A 21573-nucleotide genomic window follows, 5' to 3' on the forward strand; every position below is an offset into this window, starting at 1 on the left:
TTGGTTATTTGTTTCAATGCTGCTAAGATCAACTTCTCACCACCCCTTGCATTTGTAAGAGGTGGTGGCCTGAAAGATAAAAAATGAAGATATTGAGTTCTCAGCTGTCCCTAAAGATCTTAGGAGAAGAGGGAGACCTAAAGATGTGAAATGGAATAATGAGGTGGAGGTTCAGGCTGCTGGGGACTCCTTTATTTTGTGGCAGAAAACATCTTAAAGCTAGTCTTGTAGCCAGTTAAAAGGAAGGAGTTCCTGAAGAGGCTGATATGCTGATTCAGATATTCAAGGATCCAAATATCATCTGAAAATTGTGACACTCCAAATATCATTTTTTCCCCATCCTACTAATTAATTGTATAAAGGCAGCACATGCATTATGCAGGCTCCAACTTGCAGTGACTTATACTGGCTCTGACTCTTCTACGGGCTGATCCCCACAGATTTCTACACAAGTCTTTTGCTACTTACTCTCACCTCCCCCCAGAATCTAAGGAAGGCTTCCTCTGCCTCTCTCCTTTACCAGAAGTTCCAAGCACTTGCTGCTTCCTTTGCCTCCCAAATTTCCACAGCAAGTTCTAGTCTGCCTTTTTCCTTAAACCTTCCATGATTCTTCATTACCACTGCAAAAGCTACATTAATAGCTACCCACTCGGATAACTTCTGACCCTCCCATATTTCTCTCCCCCCCCCCTTTACTGACAGAGTGGTCTTTCACTCTATGGTTTGGAAGTTTTCTTTTCACCATTAAATCAACTTCCCCTACAATTCTGCTGGCTCCGAACATTTCTCTGTTAGAATTCAGAGGTCTAACGCGAATAAGGTTGCTTGTTTCCTTTTTAACTCAGAGGTTAGACATCACACCCATGAATGACAAGATTAGAGACTTGGATGACTAAATCTTCATGTGGTGTAAATCAGTGTCACTCCATGGCTGTGCTAATTTACACCAGCTGAGCATCCGGCCCAGACTAGTTAACAGTGCACTCTTTTGATAACTTAGATACAGAGCCAGCTCCAGGGTTCTTCGGCGGCAGGTCCTTCCCGCCGAGAGGGAGTGAGGGACCCGCCCCCAAATTGCCGCCAAAGAGCCGGACGTGCCGCCCCCTTCCATGTGCCGCCCCAAGCACCAGCTTGCTGTGCTGGTGCCTGGAGCCGGCCCTGCTTAGATCACCTACTATTGCACTACCCAGAACTTCAAGGGTTGAATGTCTTTCAACTAAAGTCTTATTTCCTCAAAGAAGTTTGCCCCACATTAACTTCCAGCTAGGGGAAATTGAAGAATGGGAAATAAATTATTTCCTGCTATAATAATATATGGCGGAAGCCTGGGCTGAAAACAAAGAACCTCCAAGGAGGAAAGACAATAAGGTTACCAATAAGACCAAATTAGTACATAAAGGCTACACATCCCAAGTCATCATTTCCCAACAAGATGACATTGTTTTTATGTAATTTCTGTAACTTAATATCACGGGACTAGGAAATCTTTTGTCACAGTTCACACAGGGGAATACACTTATTAATTTAGGGGCAATTTAGCTGTGCTTACATCAAGTATTAATAGGACACAAGTGTACAGGGTTCAGCAGGCATTAGCAATTTTTTAGTCCCTTACCAATATTTTAGCTCAGCATTTATGGCATCATTGGTCTCTGATAATACAATAGTAAATGCACTAGAGTTAATTTCTGTTTCTGCAAAATCCTACCACCTCTTGGAAGTGTGTTGCATTAATCATAGTCCTGGTATGCATGACAGGGAGGCAATTTAAAGATTGTTCTGTATATTTATGGCTCTGCAACTTAACTATAACAAGATGTTTAATGCACTGTGTATCTCAGTTATTGATATTCTGCTTATTCCAAATCTCCTCTAACTCAGCAGTCTTTTGCAGAGGTAGATGGTCATTGGAATTAAGCAGCAGCACATAATTAGGTGATCTCCAGCCTGCCAAGAATGTGAAATGTAGATGTCTGGTAACCTCAAAAAATTCCAGGAGGAAGAAAGAGTTAATACAATCAGTCTTATTCTGTTCAGATAGCATAATTCTGAGGACAACTGCAAACTATTCAACTGAACTAGAGGGGCACAACAATATCTAATTTCACACAATTACCTAACACTTTAAAGGCCTGATTCCAATCCCATTGAAATGACAGTTTGATACAATGCACATTTCACAGAGCAGAGACTGGACTCAAGAGATTATGTAACCATGGTTATATTTTAAGCATGTTCTTGTGGTTAAGACACTACACTGGAATTGGGACTCAGGAAATCTGGGTTAAATGCCCTGCTCTCAGGGCCGGCTCCAGCTTTTTTGCCGCCCCAAGCGGCGAAGAGGAAAAAAGAGAAGAAAAAAAAGTTAAAGCCGCAATTGGCGGCACTTTGGCGGCTGCTCTACAGCGCCACTTCATTCTTCGGCAGCAATTTGGCAGCCGGTCCTTCAATCTTAGAGGGACTGAGAGACACGCTGCCGAATTGCCGCTGAAGACCCGGACGTGCCGCCCCTTTCCATGGGCCGCCCCAAGCACCTGCTTCCTGCGCTGGTGCCTGGAGCCGGTCCTGCCTGCTCTACCATAGACTTCTTGTGTGATGTTGGGGTGAATTGCTTAATCCATCTGTGCCTAAATTCCCCATCTGTCAACCGGGGTTACCAACATTTTTTCTCTTTCACCCCTTTCAGAATGCATGCTCTCCCAAGCAGGGACTGTCCCTTACTATGTGTCTGTCAAGTTTTGGTTTGGGCCCATAGGTGCTTATGCAAGAGCAATAAAAATAATAATTTCTTGCAGCTACTTCGATCATAATTATCTTTGACCTGCACATTTCAACCTTAGTTACGCGCAGAATAAACCTTGTTTAACTCTGATGACATGTTGATTTTTGAATCATGCAAAACCACCATGAAACCATTACCACAAACATTACACTCATCCAGTATGTGGAATAGGGACAATTTTGTTTTTAATGCCCTCCCTTGTAAATGTAAATAATTTAGTACTTCATTTCCCATTTTCAACCACAGTCATCCTTTTCTTTCTGTGTTAACACAAAATTTGTTGAAGAAATATTTTTAATAGCTCTGCACACGGGCTTAAGTTCTCATATTCCTTTTCACCAATATTTTACCTTTTTTTCCTCCTCTAGGCATCTGGGATGCAGTACAAATTCAAAAAAAGTATTTAAATAAAATTGGACCCAATATTCCAGAAGAAAAAAAAAACAGCTTCTTTAACAAAAGCAAAAGAAAATGGGTAAGAAATAAGCTGTGAAAATCAACCACTGAAAATCTGATCACATCCAGCCATACCTTAAATCCCTTCTCCAGGACTTCTATGTCCAATTCAAGATGTCATCTGCACAAGCATCTCTTTGTGCTTGGCTCTTTTCATTCCATGCATCTCCCCCGTGCTGCATCCAAAAATGTCTAACCACTACTTTTGTTTCTTTTTCCCATTCTTGCCTCTCTGCTTTGTTTCATATAGCCCCTTGTACCTGGGACCCCTTTCTGACACACCCTGGCCTCCTTCACCCTCCATGTCTTCTTCTAAACCTACAAGCCTTTGTTATCCCTAAAAAACAAGGTCACAGATGTAATATAAGTGAAAAATAAAATAAATCTTGGAATCTATATGATTCATGCAATAGCAACTCAATCTACCTACCATATGATCTCACTGCTGTCACCTGACTAAAACTAGTTCTAATGAGGAAAATAAACCAAATATAACAAAATATTCCCACTCAATTTATCTGCCCCATGTTTTTCTTTAAGTCACAGCTGCATGTTTTTCATATTGAAAACATGTTTTTATTACTGCTAGGAGCCTAGCAGAGAAAATACAGCTATAGATGAGCCAAGCTGATTTTATTTTGCCTCCTCATGTACCACCAATAAAACTGTCAACTAAGTTCTGATTCCAGAATCTTTATATATTGTTGATGGTGATGTAAAGGGCACAAAGAACCCAGCTTTGTTTTTCATATCCCAGGGTGAATGTGCAGTGTTAGCAGTTACAATAATCTCCCCTCCCTCCTTGTAATTTGGAAATATTTGATATGGGAGTGCTTTAGAGAAAATAAATAATTCCATCCCTGCCATTCCCAGAGCACATTTCTGACTACTCATATTTTGATGGCATAGAAATAGGTTAGAATGTTTTAAATGTATAAAGGATTCTGTGTTAACTATAAACATTACTTTGTACTATTGTAGGGGAGTACAGAAGGGCAGTGGACAAGCCATGTAGTTGTCTTTGGCCTGTGCAACATGGGAAGTCACATGGTATGCCATCTTCATATGTCTGATTCTCCTTATAATACTATCATAATTTATCCAAAATTGTCTTAATGTGTATATATATGTATACATACACACAGACACACACATTATGCACGTTCACCCTGGGAACATATCAGAAACAAAATTTTGAAATATCAAAATCCTCTACAAAATGGAATTACCTTTTTCCTTACAGCTCTAGTTAATATTCCTATTCTTGTCTGCAGTGTTGTTGGAGTCACATTGGTTCCAGGATGTTAGAGAGACAGGGTAGGTGAGTATGGACCAACTTCAATTAGTGAAAGAGACAAGCCCTCTATATAAGCTTAAAAGCTTGTTCCTCACCAGCATAAGTTGGTCTTATAAAATACATTACCTCACCGACCTTGTCACTCCTATTATTGAAAGATGGGCTGTGATCATGACCTCAGTTTCACATTTCACCCAAAAGACATCAACAGTACCCCCTAAAACCATCCTGCTGAAGTGGATCCGTGCGATCGGGTTATTAACATCTCTTCCTGTTGAACCTATGTTGTTTCCAGAGATCTTCCATCCACATATTGGTACTACCCAACCCTGCTTAACTTCTAACAGTATCACAGCAGAGGGAGCTATGACTACAGGTATTTCTTGTAACAAATAAATTGTTTAATGGCTACTTTGCTTTCAATTTTACTCCTTTCCACCAGTGATTCTCACAGTTCCTCAGAAAAGTAGTGTCTGGAGCCATGGGTCTCAAACCCAAGCTTCCAGGACTGCCACGGGAGCCTTATCTCCCCACAAATATATGCAAGCTGCATGGAAACTTTTTTTAAACACCATAATAGAGGCTCAAACGATATGTAAACAACAGAGTAAAAGAGGTAGTTAGTATAATCAGGCAGCCAAAAAAGAATTTGAAGAGCAACTAGCAAGACATGAAAACTAACAGCAATTTTATTAAGTACATCAGAAGCAGGAAGCCTGCCAATCAGTGGAGCCACTACACAATTGAGGTGCTAAAGGCACACTCAAGGAAGACAAGGCCATTGTGGAGGAGAAAACTGAATTCTTTGCATCAGTCTTCACTGCAGAGGATGTGAGGGAGAATCCCACACCTGAGCCACTTTTAGGTGACAAATCTGAGGAACTTGTCCCAGAGTGAGGTGTCAGTACAGAAGTTTTGGAAAGTAATTGATAAATTAAACAGTAATATGACATCAGGACCAGATTCACCCAAGAGCTGTGAAGGAACTCAAATATGAAATTACGGAACTACTAACTATGGTATGTAACCTATCACTTAAAACAGCTTCTATACCAGAGAACTGGCACATAGCTAATGTAAAGCCAATTTGTAAAAAAGGCTCCAAAGGTGATCCTGGCAATAACAGGCCAGTAAGTCTAACTTCGGTACCAGGCAAGTTGGTTGAAACTACAGTAAAGAACAGAATTATCAGACACATAAATGAAGAAATGAACAAAATAAGAGTCAACACGGCTTTTGTAAAGGGAAGTCATGCCTCACCAATCTCTTAGAATTCTTGGAGGGGGTCACCAAACACGTGGACAAGGGTGATCCAGAGGATATAGTGTACGGTGACTTTCAGAAAGCTTTTGACAAGGTCCCTCACCAAAGGATCTTAAGCAAAGTAAGCAGTCATGGGATAAGAGGGAAGTTTCTCTCACGGTAACTGGTTAAAAGACAGGAAACAAAGCGTAGGAATAAATGTTTCGTTTTCACAGTGAGAAAGGTAAATAGTGGTGTCCCCCAGGGGTCTGTACTGGGACTAGTGCTGTTCAACATATTCCATAAATGATCTGGAAAGAGGGTAAACAATGAGGTTGCAAAATTTGCAGATGATACAAAATTACAGAAGATAGTTAAGTCCAAAGAAGACTGGGAAGAGTTACAAAGGGATCTCACAAAACTGGGTGACTGGGTAACAAAATGGCAAATGAAATTCAATGCTGATAAATGCAAAGTAATGCACATTGGAAAACATAATCCTAACTATACATACATTATGATGGGGTCTAACTTAGTTATTACCACTCAAGAAAGAGATACGGAGTCACCGTGGATAGTTTTCTGAAAACCTGTTCAATGTGCAGCAGCAGTCAAAAAAGCTAACACTCTTAGGAACCATTAAGAAAGAGATAGATAATAAGACAGAAAATATCCGAATGGCCACTATATAAATCCATCATATGCCCACACCTTGAATACTGCATGCAGTTCTGGTCGCCCCATCCCAAGAAGATATATTAGAATTGGGTTAGGATTGAAAAAAGTACAGAAAAGGGCAACAAAAATGATTAGGAATATGGAACAGCTTCCACAGAAGGGCAGATAAAAAAAAAGCTGGGGCTGTTCAGTTTAGAAAAGAGATGTCTAAGTAGGGTGACCAGATAGCAAATGTGAAAAATCGGGACGGGGTGGGGGGGCAAGAGGTGCCTATATAAGAAAAAGTCCCAAATATCAGGACTGTCCCTATAAAATCGGGACATCTGGTCACCCTATGTCTAAGGTGGGATATGATAGAAGCCTATAAAATCATGAATGGTGTGAATAAACTGAATAAGGAAATGTTATTTACTCCCATAGGTGCTGGAACTAGGAGTGTGGGGGATGCTGCAACACCCCCTGGCTTGAAGTGGTCTCCATTATATACAAGGTTTACACTTTGGGTCAATGGCTCTCAACACCCCCACTATACAAATTGTTCCAGAACCCCTGTTTACTCCTGCATATAAACACAAGAACCAGGGGTCATTCAGTGAAATAAACAGACAGCAGATTTAAAACAAACCTAAGAAAGTATTTCAAGCAATGCACAGTCTTCCTTCGGAACTCATTGGCAGGGGATGTTGTGAAGCCCAAAAGCATAACTGACTTCAAACAAGATTTAGATATATTCATAGGGAATAGGTCCATCAATGGCTATTAGCCAAGACAGTCAGGGATGCAACCCTACGCTCTGGGTGTCCCTAAACCTCTGACTGCCAGAAGCTGGGACTGGACATCAGGTGTGTTGTGAGCAAGACACGAGAAGTCATTCTTCCGCTCTACTCTGCTCTGGTTAGGCCTCAGCTGGAGTATTGTGTCCAGTTCTGGGCACCGCATTTCAAGAAAGATGTGGAGAAATTGGAAAGGGTCCAGAGAAGAGCAACAAGAATGATTAAAGGTCTTGAGAACATGACCTATGAAGGAAGACTGAAAGCATTGGGTTTGTTTAGTTTGGAAAAGAGAAGACTGAGAGGGGACATGATAGCAGTTTTCAGGTATCTAAAAGGGTGTCATAAGGAGGAGGGAGAAAACTTGTTCACCTTAGCATCTAAGGATAGAACAAGAAGCAATGGGCTTAAACTGCAGCAAGGGAGGTCTAGGTTGGACATTAGGAAAAAGTTCCTAACTGTCAGGGTGGTTAAACACTGGAATAAATTACCTAGGGAGGTTGTGGAATCTCCATCTCTGGAGATATTTAAGAGTAGGTTAGATAAATGTCTATCAGGGATGGTCTAGACAGTATTTGGTCCTGCCATGCGGGCAGGGGACTGGACTCGATGACTTCTCGAGGTCCCTTCCAGTCCTAGAATCTATGAATCTATGAATCAGGAGACGGATCACTCATAAATTGCCCTGTTCTGTTCATTCCCTCTAAAGCATCCGGCATCGGCCACTATCAGAAGACAGCGTAGATGTATAATTGGTATGAACAACAGTGTTGACGACCAGGCTGTGGGTGGTCAGGCCTGGTGGTAAAAAAGAGTGAGGCCTACTAGTTAGAGCTTGGACTAGGGTGGGCGTAGTCCAGGAAACGAGCCAATGGTCAGTACCAGAGGGACAGAAGCCAAATGCCACAGCTTGGGAGGAGGGTGTAAACCAGAGTCATAAGCCAGAGGCAGAGCCAGGGATCAGTACCAGAGAGACAGAAGCTGCATGTCAGAACCGGAGTGTCAACCGGAGTCGTAAGCCAGAGGCAGAGCTGGGGGTCGAATCTAGAAGTCTGAAGCGAGAGGGGAGCAGGGACTGGAACAAGGGCAAGTACAGCTCTGGGAGTGGTATGTGTTGAAGAGCCACTCACCTGCTGCGGAGGCCAGGCTTATAAACAGGACTGCTAAACCAGCTGCCAGTCAGGGGCTGAGGCCACTGTGACTTCCAAGGCAGCGTATGTGGGCTCCTTGGTTGCCTAGTAATGCACTTAGTTACAGAGCAGGCCAGCAGCTGCTCCTAGCTGGTCTGGTCACTGACATATAGCCATTCTTATGTTCTTATTCCATTTATGTACTAGCAGGGTGCGGGGGGAAAGGGGGAAAAACTGCAAGCAAGACACCTTTTTTTAAAGCTGGTCCTGCACTCCTGAATAGCCATAACTTTGACAGAACTGAGTCGAACCAGGCTTACTAGCAAAGAAAGGCCCTAAGCTTGTAAACACATATGTGAACTCAATTGTGTGAGTGACTCGGTGTGGCCAGACCTCTACAACTCCTTAGGGGCACAAGGATCTGCCAGCCTGAAGTCCGTTGCAAAACTGGGCCCTCCATTAGTACAGTCAAAGATTAAGGCAAGAAGGGACCACTAGATTATCTAGTCTCACCTGTATATCACAGGGCACTGACATCACCCAGCACCAGCACGCTAAACCCTTCAAAGGAATGAGACCTACAGGATAGTAGACTATTACGTGCCACAGGCAGAGACTAGGAACAATGGCAGGGAAATGGTTAAATGAGATATACTCAGATAATCCTGGGAAGTGACCCACATCCATATGCTGCAGAGGAAGGCAACTTCTCCCCCTTTCCCTCTCCTTCCCCCCCGCAAGGTCAGGAAGGAAGGAAGGGATTTTTCCAACCTCACATTTGCTGATCAGTTAGACCCTGAGCATGTGAGCAAGAACCAGCCAGTCAAGCACTTGACGGAGAGGATGCTTGGTGCCATCTCAGAGCCCTGGCCTAACCCACCTAGTGTCCCATCTCCAGAAGTGGCCACCCCTGATGCTTCAGAAGAAAGAAAAAAAATCCCAGAATACATTGGGGGCAGGGTGGGAATAATCCCTTCCTGATCCCTTCTAGTGGCCAGCTGCAACCATGAAGCATGAGCTTTAGGAACATAAGAGAAACCAGAAGCGACCCCCTAGAGCTTGAGCCTTGCCCCCTACCATCACAAGCAACCCTATCATACAAGTGCACTCAAATTTGTCCAGTTCTATTAAAACTAATTAACTTGCTTGCCCCCACAACTCCTATTGGGAAGCTGTTCCAGAACCTCATCCCTTTGGTGGTTAGAAACCTTCTTCTAATTTCCAGCCTGAACTTGTTCATGACCAGCTGATATCCATTAGTTCTCGTGCCAACATTGTCCTTCAGCATAAATAGCTCTTCACCCTCCCTGGTATTTATCGTTCCCTGATTTATCAAGATCAATCATATCCCCTCTCAGCCTTCTTTTAGTGAGATTAAACAAGCCAAGTTCTTCCAATCTCCTCTCATAAGATAGGCCCTCCTTGCCAGGATCATCCTCATAGCTCTTCTCTGCACCTGTTCCAGTCTAAAATAGTTTTCCTTGAACATGGTGACCAGAAATGTACACACTATTCCAAATGAGGTCTTACTAATGCCTTGTACGATGGAATTAATACATCTCCATCTCTATTGGAAATGCCTTGCCTGATACATCATAGGATTGTATTTGCTTTTTATCCCTCACAGTTACATCATACTGGTGGCTCATAGACATCCTATGATCAAACCACACACCAAAGTCTCTCTCCTCCTCTGTCACTTCCAACCCTGAGGTGTAGCAGAAATTCTTTTTATTAGACCCTACCTGCACTACCTTGCACTTTGCTATTGAATTTCATCCCATTTCTGTCACTCCAGTCATCCAGACCTTCCTGTATAATATTCTAATCCTCCTCTGTATTGACAGTGTCTCCCAACTTCATATCATCAGCAGATTTTATTAGCACACTCCTATTTTTGCACCAAGGTTATTAATAAAAAAAATTCGGTAATACTGATCCTAAGGCTGATCCTTAAAGAACACTGCTAGTAACCTCTCCCTAGTCTGGTAATACACCTTTCAGCACAACCTGCTGCCTTCTCTCCTTTAGCTAAATTCCTTATCCACCTTACAATGCTTGTACTGGTCCCCATCTTCCCTAATTTAACTAATAATTTCTCATGTTGTACAGTGTCAAATGCTTTACTAAGTCCAAATGTTTTAGACCTACTATACTTCTGTTATCTAAAACAATCAGTTAATTTCTCAAAGAAGGAAATCAGGTTGGTCTGGTTTGGTAAATCCATATTAATATATGGAGGGTGAGAACTGGAAGGGACCCTGAAAGGTCATCGAGTCCAGCCCCCTGCCTTCACTAGCAGGACTAAGTACTGATTTTTGCCCCCAATCCCTAAGTGGCCCCCTCAAGGATTGCACTCACAACCCTGGGTTTAGCAGGCCAATGCTCAAACCACTGAGCTATCCCTCCCCCCATGTTGCATTACATCCTCTTTACCATTTACCTCTATGAATTTAATCATTCTGATTGGGTTCAATTCCACCAAAATCATAATTAGAACTGATCAAACACTCAAAAACAATTTTATCCTACATTTTCAGAATAAAAAAGAAATAAATCAAAATCAAGAGAAAATAATTTTTCACTGACATAAAATATTACTTTAAAAAATGAAATAAAAAAATCTAAGTAATTTTTTTATTCCTAAATATTTTATAAGTGATTTTCATTCCTGAAATTTTTACATTTTGAAAAAATCCCACCATTTGTTTATGGGGACTTTTTAAAATCAGAGTTGAGGGAAAAACAAACAAAATGTAAGAGCTGCAAATGAAAAAAAAAAAAAATAGTAAAGAAAATTTTGGAGAAAATTCAAATGTTTTGTCAAAAAAGTCTGTTTACTGAAAAAAGATCAATCTTAATTTAAACATTTTCAACGACAGATCAGGAGCATAGAAGTGGGTTTAAAAATACATATTGTTATCTTGTTATCTCTTTGCTTTCACAGTCCATTAATGGAATATGCTTGCAGTGGGTGGATGGTGGAATGTATTGGCATAAATAGGATATCTCCATGGAGTCAGTAAAATCCGTACTCAGAATCTCTGACAATAAGGTCACTTAGGTACATAAATACGGATTTAGGTATTTAGCTTGAGACACCCAAGTTTTAAAATGCTTGGTTCCGAATCTTTAGGCAGAAGGTCTCCAGGATGGCTTTACTAGTATTACCAGTTCTGTGGCTTGAGAAATATGGTATGAGATTCTTATTGTGTGGCTCTGCAGAGGCAATTCTTGGTGGAATTAATCTCAGCAATATAAAACTCAGCAATTCAATACCCCTTCTTCTGGATGCTGAGGCCTGGTCTACACTAACCCCCAAATTCGAACTAAGGTACGCAACTTCAGCTACGTGAATAACGTAGCTGAAGTCGACATACCTTAGTTCGAACTTACCGCGGTTCAGACGCGGTCCACACGCGGCAGGCAGGCTCCCCGTCGACTCCGCGGTACTCCTCTCGCCGAGCTGGAGTACCGCAGTCGACGGCGAGCGCTTCCGGGATCGATTTATCGTGTCCAGACCAGACGCGATAAATCGAACCTGGAAGTTCGATTGCCAGCTGTCAAACTACCGCGGTAGTGTAGACCTGGCCTGAGTTGTTTCTTTCTGATTTCCCTGCCTTGCTGTGGCTTAGGCTAGATATGTAGCTCTAGTCACCAAGACGGCACCCAAACAACTAAGCCATTTCATTGTTTCATGCATGAACCATTAGGATATGCCACACAGAAGAATATTAAAAATAAGCAGAGTCAAAAATTACACTAAACTCAAAGTTTTCCCAGCAGCTGTCTATAAAGCTAGCACACAGGCGAGAAAATATTAGTATGAAGATACCTCCATGTTCTGGGAGAAAGGGTCCTTCGGATCACACAGTGATGAAGATATTCTGTGGTTGCCACGGAAACAGCGTTGACTGCTGTTCTGTGGGACTGGAAATGTCTGTCGAATAATTGTTAACCTTCCAATTGACCTTCTCACTAGCTCCTGCACATCCACATCATTTATTTCCTGTAAGATAAGATCAGGCATAGAATATGTATAAAAGTTAAAATATTGAAATGTCACCACCAGATTATAAATGAAAAATAAACAAAGTGCTGAGAGACGTGGTATCACTGTACTGCATTTATTCAGTGCTGTCATGTCCTTAAATAAAAACAGATGCATGTTCATTAAAATGACTCGCCTACCATTTCTATAATCGTATCACATGCTTAGGTATGCTATGCTGAAGCCTAGAGAGAGACCTGGAAGGTGTAACTGGGCTCAGATTGGGGGTCCCCCCCCTTTCCCTTTGATCTTTTACTTTAAAGTGTTTCACAACAGATAATGTTTAAGACAGTAGGAAGACATAGTATAAAGTATTGCTAAGTATGGCATTACATCAGGAGCTCTAGAGGTACAGACAATTCTTTGGGTCTTAAGTGTTCATTTCCTGGAAAAATGATATCAAGAACCTATACACAATTTAGTAATTAACTAACAATTAATCAAAATGAGCACTGGGGGGAGAGAGAAAGAAAAGCATTAGGGCATTCAAGGTTGTGTGAGTGTTCTTGTCTATAGCAAGATCTAATTTAAAACCTGCCTTTTAGTCATAAGGTTTCTATTCTGGTTGAAAGCTGAGCACCCACAGCTAGGGGGACACACTTTAAAGAAAACTAAATAAATCACTAAGTTAACATTTACTGGATATTTTGCTTTGGAGAGGAATGTGGTATGACGGTATGTGTGTGTATGTAAAGAGTTGAGGCTATGCTGTTTTACACTAGCTGTGGATATGACCCTGAATTTGGTATGATTAATTAATTAATAAACAATAATAACTGACCCCAAACCTTTATTCAAAACTTGAACTTGAATCTTTTCTGAGGATTAAAAAGGTTTAGTTAACCCCATTTTTAGGGTTTTCTCATCTCTTTTTGTCTATTTTTTCTGCACAGAAGCAGTTACTGAAATATTGTATGGCACAACACAATTTATCTGAAGCGATCTCGCTCAAACCTAGGGTCTGTCCCTCAGCAGAGTGAATCATTTGCTTATTTCCCCTGATGAGTTGACCCTGTTTATCAGAATGTACTTGATGTCCTAAACATTTTGGAAACATAAGAGTTTAATGTTCCATGCTAAAGTTTGCAAAAATCCAATGAGAAATTTTGTTATACTGAAATTTCCAGCATGACTTTCAGACTGAAGAGGTTTAGGTCATCTTCCGCAGAGTAGATAATCTTTTGGATACCATTTTTTAAAAAAAGAGAGAGACTTTTGAGGCTACATCATCACTAGTATGCATCTTAGAGTAGTAATTCTGCATTCCAATAGAAAGCAAAAATTTTGAGGTACATTTCCCCAAGGTCTAAGGCCCAGCTCTCCCCCCCCCCTTTTTTTCTTTTTTAAAGCTAACTGCAAATGCATCTTTGTGTCTGTAAATGAATTACAGGAGCAAATCAGTGCACTTGTGCTTCTAACTTCATGGTCTGTGCCCACAATCACATATTTTGGAGGCACAAATATTCAAATTTAAGATCACAATGCAGTTTCCTTTCTGCAAAAAGCAAACCACATACTTTTGAAAATGCTGGTTTTTAATTGTAAACACCAATCCTGATGTATTTTTCTGGCTACAATTAACATGCTTAAAGCAAAATCTTCTGCAACAAATGGTTCAGGTATAGCTCCATTTTGTTTATTTTCTTTAAAGCCATGAAGAAGAATATGCTAAGAGTTGTGAATTTTAACATTAATTCTCTTGACTACAATAAACCTATTTTATTCTTCTTCATAGTATGTCATAGCTTTTGGCCTCATCTGTTATTTATGTTCTTTATGAAATATAGATTTTTCTGCAAACAAAATAACACCTGGCATCAGCTGTGTCCAGTGTAATATCCTGCATGTCTGGTCGATTAATCCTTAATGTACCATAGATAATGGTTTTTCTCAGCTTAATATGCCGTCTTTTCATTTAGTCTGTATCATTTCACTAGCTACAAGAAAGAAAAAAGTTGTTTCTTTGGCAAAATGCAGGTCATTTTTAATACACCTGCAATATAATCATAGAGAGCAGTTAAAAAGAATATTATCTATATTCTACACCACACCTTTTAATCAATCATAGTACTTATGGGAAGTTCATTATGGATGGTCATTTGGTTTTTGTTCCACATCTTGACTATATTGGAACAGAGAGGCTGTCAAAAATTTTTTCAATACTGTGAAAAATCATACCCACATGGCATGCTACACCGCCAACTAACATTTTATAAGAGGTTTTGACTTTTAGCTGTGCAAACATTTATCATTTTTTCTCCCAAAAGCACAGCATATTTTTTTCTGTATTCAGCAGTTTTGTGCATTTTAATTAGAATTCTCTGGGTTTTGCCTCTAGGTCATTGCCACACTTCAGACATAGTGTGTATTTTAAAATAATTTTCTGGAGACTAAAAGAAAAGTCCAAACAAACACCAAAGAGACATGAGCAATGTGGGAATTGTCAGTTTGATGAAACAATATAACAAATACACTGAACAGATTCATGACAAATGTACTTTAGATTCTGTGGACTGTACTGGTATTATAAAGTTTCCTTTTTAGTTTAACGTCGCAATTGCAAAACTGTTACCCACAAACCCAAGTCCAGCTTAAATCAGGACAATTTGATGAAAATAAATTTCTTTGCCTCATTCAATTAATTCTGCCAGTATTTTCTCTTGGGATTGACAGACAGCAAGAACATGTTCTATTGTACAAAACAAGACTATCAGATCATCCTTCACTTGTTCTGATTTTTAGATTTGAGCTGAAGAGATGGTCTATAATGACAAGAAAACTAGATCAAGGGACTAATTCATAGGAGGAAACCATCTGCATTCCAATTTAAATGAAGGATATAAGGGTTGTTTGCAGCGCTGTAGCCTTGTTGGTCCCAGGATATGAGAGAAACAAGGCAAGTGAGATAATACCTTTTGTTGGACCAATTTCTGTTGGGGGAAGGGGCACACTTTCGACCTTCAGAGAGCTCTCTCTCAGGTACAAGTGACATTCTAGTTATCTTCTCCAGACACGAGTAAGAGCTCCATGAAACTCAAAATCTTGCACCTTCCATCAACAGAAGTTGGTCCAAAGAAAGATATTACCTCACCTACCTTCTCTCTATAGTATAAGAGTGCCAGATGATCTGTTTTACAAGTACTGAAAGCCAAGAAGAAAGAAATAGAAAAACAGGACACCAACTGGCCCAGTTTCTGGGCCTAGTATGCATTAAAAAGAGAGATTCAGATTTTCTAAAGGTAGAGTTTCAGTATAATAGATTTTGATAGCTTGGGCCAAATCTCTTCTTTTTTCCTCTCAGTACCAAGACTAGGGAGAGTGTTGTCATTAGTACAAATGGAGTGTGACAAAGTTCCTCCTTTATCTTGGTGGGTCCTGCGCTTATTGGCGGATTTTCTTGCTTCAGAGATTCACCATGTGGGTTGGGGAACAGCCCAGAGACCTTCCCCTCTGGAAGAACCCACAGTCCAGGTCAATTGGGAGGTTTGGGGGGAACCCGGGCCCGACCTCTACTCCGGGTTCCAGCCTAGGGCCCTGTGGACTGCAGCTGTCTATAGTGCCTCCTGTAACAGCTGCATGACAGCTACAACTCCCTTGGGTACTTCCCCATGGCCTCCTTCAAACACCTTCCTTATTCTCACCACAGGACCTTCCTCCTGGTGTCTGATAACGCTTGTGCTCCTCAGTCCTCCAGCAGCACAGCACAGCACACCTCTCACTCTCAGCTCCTTGCGCTTCTTGCTCCCAGCTCCTCACACTCTCACCACAAACTGAACTGAGCTCCTTTTAAAACCCAGGTGCCCTGATTAGCCTGCCTTAATTGATTCTAGCAGCTTCTTCTTAATTGGCTCCAGGTGTCCTAATTAGCCTGCCTGCCTTAACTGGTTCTAGCAGGTTCCTGATTCCTCTAGTGCAGCCCCTGCTCTGGTCACTCAGGGAACAGAAAACTACTTATCCAGTGACCAGTATATTTGCCCTCTACCAGACTCCTGTACCCCATTGGTCTGGGTCTGTCACAGGAGTGATGATAGAACTTGGAGAAGGAACTTAAGACAAGAATGAAAAACCAATTTGTCTACTCTGCAGGCCATGGATCAGGCATCTAGAACTAATGACCACTGCAGAGCTAGCTCATTCTGCATGCTCTGAAGCAACCTACAGACATATAGGTGGAAAGTGGCAGAGATGCACTGCTATGGGTTTCAGAATACCAGTTTATATTAGTTACCACCTGCCTAACTTGAATGATAGTGAGAGGTAACTCAGCAATGTAATCCACATTGAGCTGAGGCTCTAGCAAACCCTATTCTATGGACTACAACAAAAATGGCTACCAAATCCCTTTGGCACCATTTCCCAGCATGGCTGGAATCAGGTATAGGGACAGAATAGACTAGAAACCCCTGCTGAGGCCAATAGGAGACTTCTGAAGAGCACGATCTGACCAAGCCTTTAGCTGGGCCAATGATAAGCCAGGTCTGCTCAGCCCCTCCATCATAAAGGGACACCCTGACGCAGATGCAAAGAGACCAGTTTAATTTTTGAGCATAGAGTTTGGGAGCCAAGAAAGAGAAGCAGAACAGCTCAGGGAGTCTCTGATTAACTCCCCTTCCACTCAAAAGGAGTCTTTGAGCTGCGGTGAGACCTAGTCCATGGAACAGACAGTTCCAACCCCGCAGAGACCAGCAGCTAGAATGGCAGTGATCTGACCTGGAGCTGGCTCTGGAGAGTCAGCCTAGACCTCCACAGAACCCCAGACCAGGAAGCTAGAAAAGCACGCTGTCCCACCCAGGGATGAAGACACAGTAAAGGCATCCTTTTGGTTTAAGCTGGCCAACATTCACAGTGCTGCAGCACGCCTCTCCACACTCATTACCATATCATTTGGCTGGGAAGGTGGTAGGGAGGCAGGGACGGATTATGAAAGTTATGAGTGTTGGGAGGTGGGGAACTTGGTTTATTCATGGTTAGTATTTATTAGTTAACCTAACCCTCTCCTTCTCCAGATCCTATTTTCCTGCTCCCAGTAATGTCCCCCATTGTTATATTGTTGGTTTGGGGTGTGTCTGTCCTTGGCCACAGTTTGTGTTGATGTACTCCATTGTTCACTGTGAACTGGGTTTCATATGCCTGGCTAGCAGCGATAGCATTATTCATTTTCCCAAGGGAAGCACCCTTTGTGTCCTGGGCACAGTGAGGAGTCACCCTGCGTGGAGACACCAGCCATCACAAAAAAAGAACCCGGGACCCAACCCTTTTGAGGAGAGGGGAGAAGCCACTCCAAATAATAAGCACCAGAGAGGACGCTTAAGCCACACCTCTGGGGAGGGGGCTATATGAGTCTGTATAGGTGGCAAGCACAATACAGAAAATAGAGTAGTATAAAATACATGAGCTATTGCAATTATTTTAAAATGGAAGGGTTTAATGAAGCTCCTTATAATGGGGCCCTCACCCCTGGAGTGTCTCCTGTGGCCTAGTGCAGCACTACAGTTAACTCCCTGCATCAGTTTCTGCTAATGCACTTTCAATAAGTCCAATGAGGCATGTGTATATTAAGCAGTGCCCCATCAGCACTGTAATTAACTTACCCAAAGGCAGAACATTACACAACTAGGTCTTGACCCTAGCATCCTAGTTATAGGGGGAAGGGGCTGAGTTAACCTTAGTCCATCAACCCCCCTGATGTCCAAGTCCCTTACCCAGGAAGCCCTATTGATCCAGAACCATACCCCTGGAGTAAGGGCCTCTTGCCTTCAGTTGGGGAAGTCTCTCTTGCCTTGGGCCAAGGTACCTGCAAAGGTCAAACCCACAATGACCCTTCCTGGGAACAGAATATAATTCCTTTGGTCTGGGGCTCTTGCTGCTACCTGTGAAGTCCTTCCATTCGGACCAGGTTTTGCTGAGGGTTTGCATTTACAGTCCTTCCTTCTGGAGCCTCCCCAGTTAGGAGCACTCTTCCTTGGCCTCCTTTCCTGATGAGCTCTCTCAGCAGCTCCTCCTGAGAAGCCCTCCCAAGAAGTCCTCCCCTTGGCACTTCCTCTTTCTGTGTACTGTTCCTCTCCCCATCAGTCTTTGTTACCCACTGGGAGTAGCTTCCTAGCCAACTCCCCCCGAGAAGTTCTTTTCCCAGCATTTCTTCCCTGTGATCTCCCCTGCCTGAGCCCACATAACTGTTTATAAAGCCCAGGTGTTCCTTAACTAATTGCCTGAGTAGCTGGGCAGTAGTTAATCAATTATCCGCAGATGGGTGTTGGTTGTCTCATTCTCTTTAGCACAGCCTGTCATAGGTAGGCTGAGGACCTGACCATCCTCAGGGGCCAGCTACCCTGTAACATCCCTCAAGTAATTATTTTGCATCAATCCACTGCATGTGTTTAAAATGTGCCATTACATAAGTTAGTGAAATCCAGTTAATTACTTTCTGGGATCTACCACAACTTCAAAAGTTGCCTCTTAATTTCACAGTATGACCTACCCCTAGCCTCATCTTCATAGTACTGTGTTATACTTATATAACAATGAAGAAACAGAACCCAACAACTAGGACCCAGTTCTTTTTGGACAGATAGATAAAGTCAAATTCTGCATATGGATGCATGCACATGAGCCTCCCATTTAAATCTGTTTGAGCTGTGCGCATGCATCCAAGGGCACCTTTTAACCGTTTGAAAAATGTGTAACTTTAATGGTTCAACATTTACATTTTTCAAAGGTGTTTCACCTATAATAACTGTGAGCAGTGCAAAGAGCTTTGGGCTGTCCTCTGAAGAGAGAGCAGTAGGAGACAGGTGACAGCACTGGGCATAGTGGGGTTACATTGCACAGTTTAATTAATAACTAAAGTAAGCCACCTATTTACAAATAAATAAATGAATAAACCATTTCTTTCATGTTAAATACAGACATACAATTTCTCTCGATTCCTACTATCAGCTAAAAATAAAATTTGTAATGAATGCACAAATATGACACAAGGGTGACAAGAGAATTTAGCCTGATTCCCTTAGGCTGCCAGAGGTTAAATTTATTGTGGCGGAGAAGGAAAACAGAAACAGAGAGAAACCCCTTCTCATATCTATTACTCAACCTGTGGTTTGTATATATCCAAATCTCTGAATCTTGTGAAATTTAAATAAAGAACAATGCCATCTGCTGTTGTAGGGCCCTGAAGGGATGGAAATATTTATTTGGAGAGGGTTTTCTCAACTGAATTCATTGATCAGGGAGAGGAGATTGGTATTATTACCAAGTACTAACATGATTGATTGTGACATATGAAATTGTGCAACCTCTCATTTTTATGAAGCCTTCAATACAATATATATGGTAATGTATTAAAGGTAACATTTTATTGTATATTTATTTATTTCAAATTTCCACAGTAATTCCCATTAGATGCACATTGTCAAGGCTAATTTAATACATCACCTTAAACATCAACTAATAGGACAATAAAATTAAGTAAATGTTACCAAACATTATTGCCTTTTAAAATAAGCAATTGAAGTAATATACGCAACCCAATCAACTAGGCAGATTTATATTCATGAATGGCATTTCTGTTCAGATTTTTTTGTTTCCAATCCAAAAGTAAAAGGGAATACATTCCTAATTTTTATTTGGCAGCTAGTTGTAAGCAGTTATTTTAACTGTTTGCCAAATAATGTATTTCTCATTTGCATAATTCATCTTAAATGCTGAAGACTAGAGGATTAGAAAAGACATGTAAAATAGGGTATTTCTATACTAGAAACACTGCAGTGGCACAGCTGTAGTGTAGACACTTACGACAGCAACAGCAGGTGTTCTTCCATCGCTGTAGTAATTTCACCTCTCAGAGGTGTTAGCTAGGTCAATGGAAAAATTCTTCTGTCTACCTAGTGGGGTCTACACTGGGGCTTAGGTCGGCTTCACTGCATCTCTCAGGGGTTTGAATCTTTCACATACTGAGTGATGTAGCTAGGTTGACCTAAGTTCTAGGTTTAGGGTAGGCTATAGTCACTTTCTTGGTGGCTCTGATTTAGTCAAAACAAACACATCCGTCATAAAGGGCTAGATTTACTGGAATGGGAGTACTTGTGTGAATAACTACATGCCACTGTGAACATGGAGTTCCCAGTCTGGCCCATAGTGTAAATCCAAAGGATACAGTAATTGGCAACTAGATTGCACTTTTGTGTGTGTGTGGGGGGGGGGGGTTGTTTACTTACCACACTAGACTTGTTTCTCTAATATTCTGGGCGCAACACAGCTACAACAACACAGAAAACTAAACAATAAAGAGCATAGGCAGCCATCACTCCACTTTCAAATCTCCCATTGCCATCAAAGTGGATAAAAGGTATTTTTCTGTAGTGTACTGATAAAGTGACATAAAAGGCAGAATACTGTTCCCAAACATTAATACTGTTCCCAAACATTCACCATCTGGAATATATTCACATTTTTGTTATGGTCTGAATAAGGTGACATCAAAAGAAGTAACAAAGGAAAAAATGTTGTATAAATGATAGGTCAAAGTCCAATCTTCATTCAGTTTTTGCCACTGTGAACAGATATTATTTGATTCTGATCTGATTTTAATGTCCTCAAAATATTGCAAATATTTAGAATGCTAGAACAGAGAAAACTACATTTTACCCTCTCATGCATGGATATGGCTCATAGGGCAGAATCCATTTCACAGAACAACTGATTTGTGACTCTGTAGGTTCTACAGCATATAGAAAACATGTACTATGATCAGAGCTTTTCCATTTACTACACTAATGTTTTTCTTTTAAAGTTCAAATTCATTTAAAATTGACTAACATGATAATAAGATATGACATTCACCAATCATTAAGAACTTCCACCTAAGTGATTTACCAGCATTTTGGCTAACTATGAATTATGGGCTTAATCCAACTCCTACTGAAGTGAATGGAGAGACTCCCATTGACTTCAATAGGAATTGGGGGAAATGATAATTTTTAATAGTATCTGTTAACTTTAAACAGTGGAAGTGATTTACTAAACTGGTCTTGTCACCAGAGCAAAGAACCAGGAAGATGACTGAATTCTAATCTAGCCTAACTGAAAAATGGTTGATTATGCCTATAGGTTCACCTTGTGACCTTCCTGTAGTTTAGAAAGACAAGGTAAAACAGGACCTAACTGTAACC

The 21573-nt window shown here is 41.2% G+C and overlaps 1 protein-coding gene across 2 annotated transcripts in view; it reads right to left on the bottom strand.

The window, feature by feature from the left end:
- The window catches only part of GRID2 (glutamate ionotropic receptor delta type subunit 2), a 1035124-nt gene that overhangs the window by 338297 nt on the left and 675254 nt on the right, over positions 1 to 21573 (bottom strand). For both annotated transcript variants that reach the window (XM_065405037.1, XM_065405036.1), the window contains one exon: positions 12191 to 12364. In XM_065405037.1, coding sequence (XP_065261109.1) covers positions 12191 to 12364 — 174 coding nt within the window. The remainder of the gene's footprint in view (positions 1 to 12190; positions 12365 to 21573) is intronic.

The sequence above is a fragment of the Emys orbicularis genome, chromosome 5 (genome assembly GCF_028017835.1).
Source record: "Emys orbicularis isolate rEmyOrb1 chromosome 5, rEmyOrb1.hap1, whole genome shotgun sequence".
Lineage (NCBI taxonomy): Eukaryota > Metazoa > Chordata > Testudines > Emydidae > Emys > Emys orbicularis.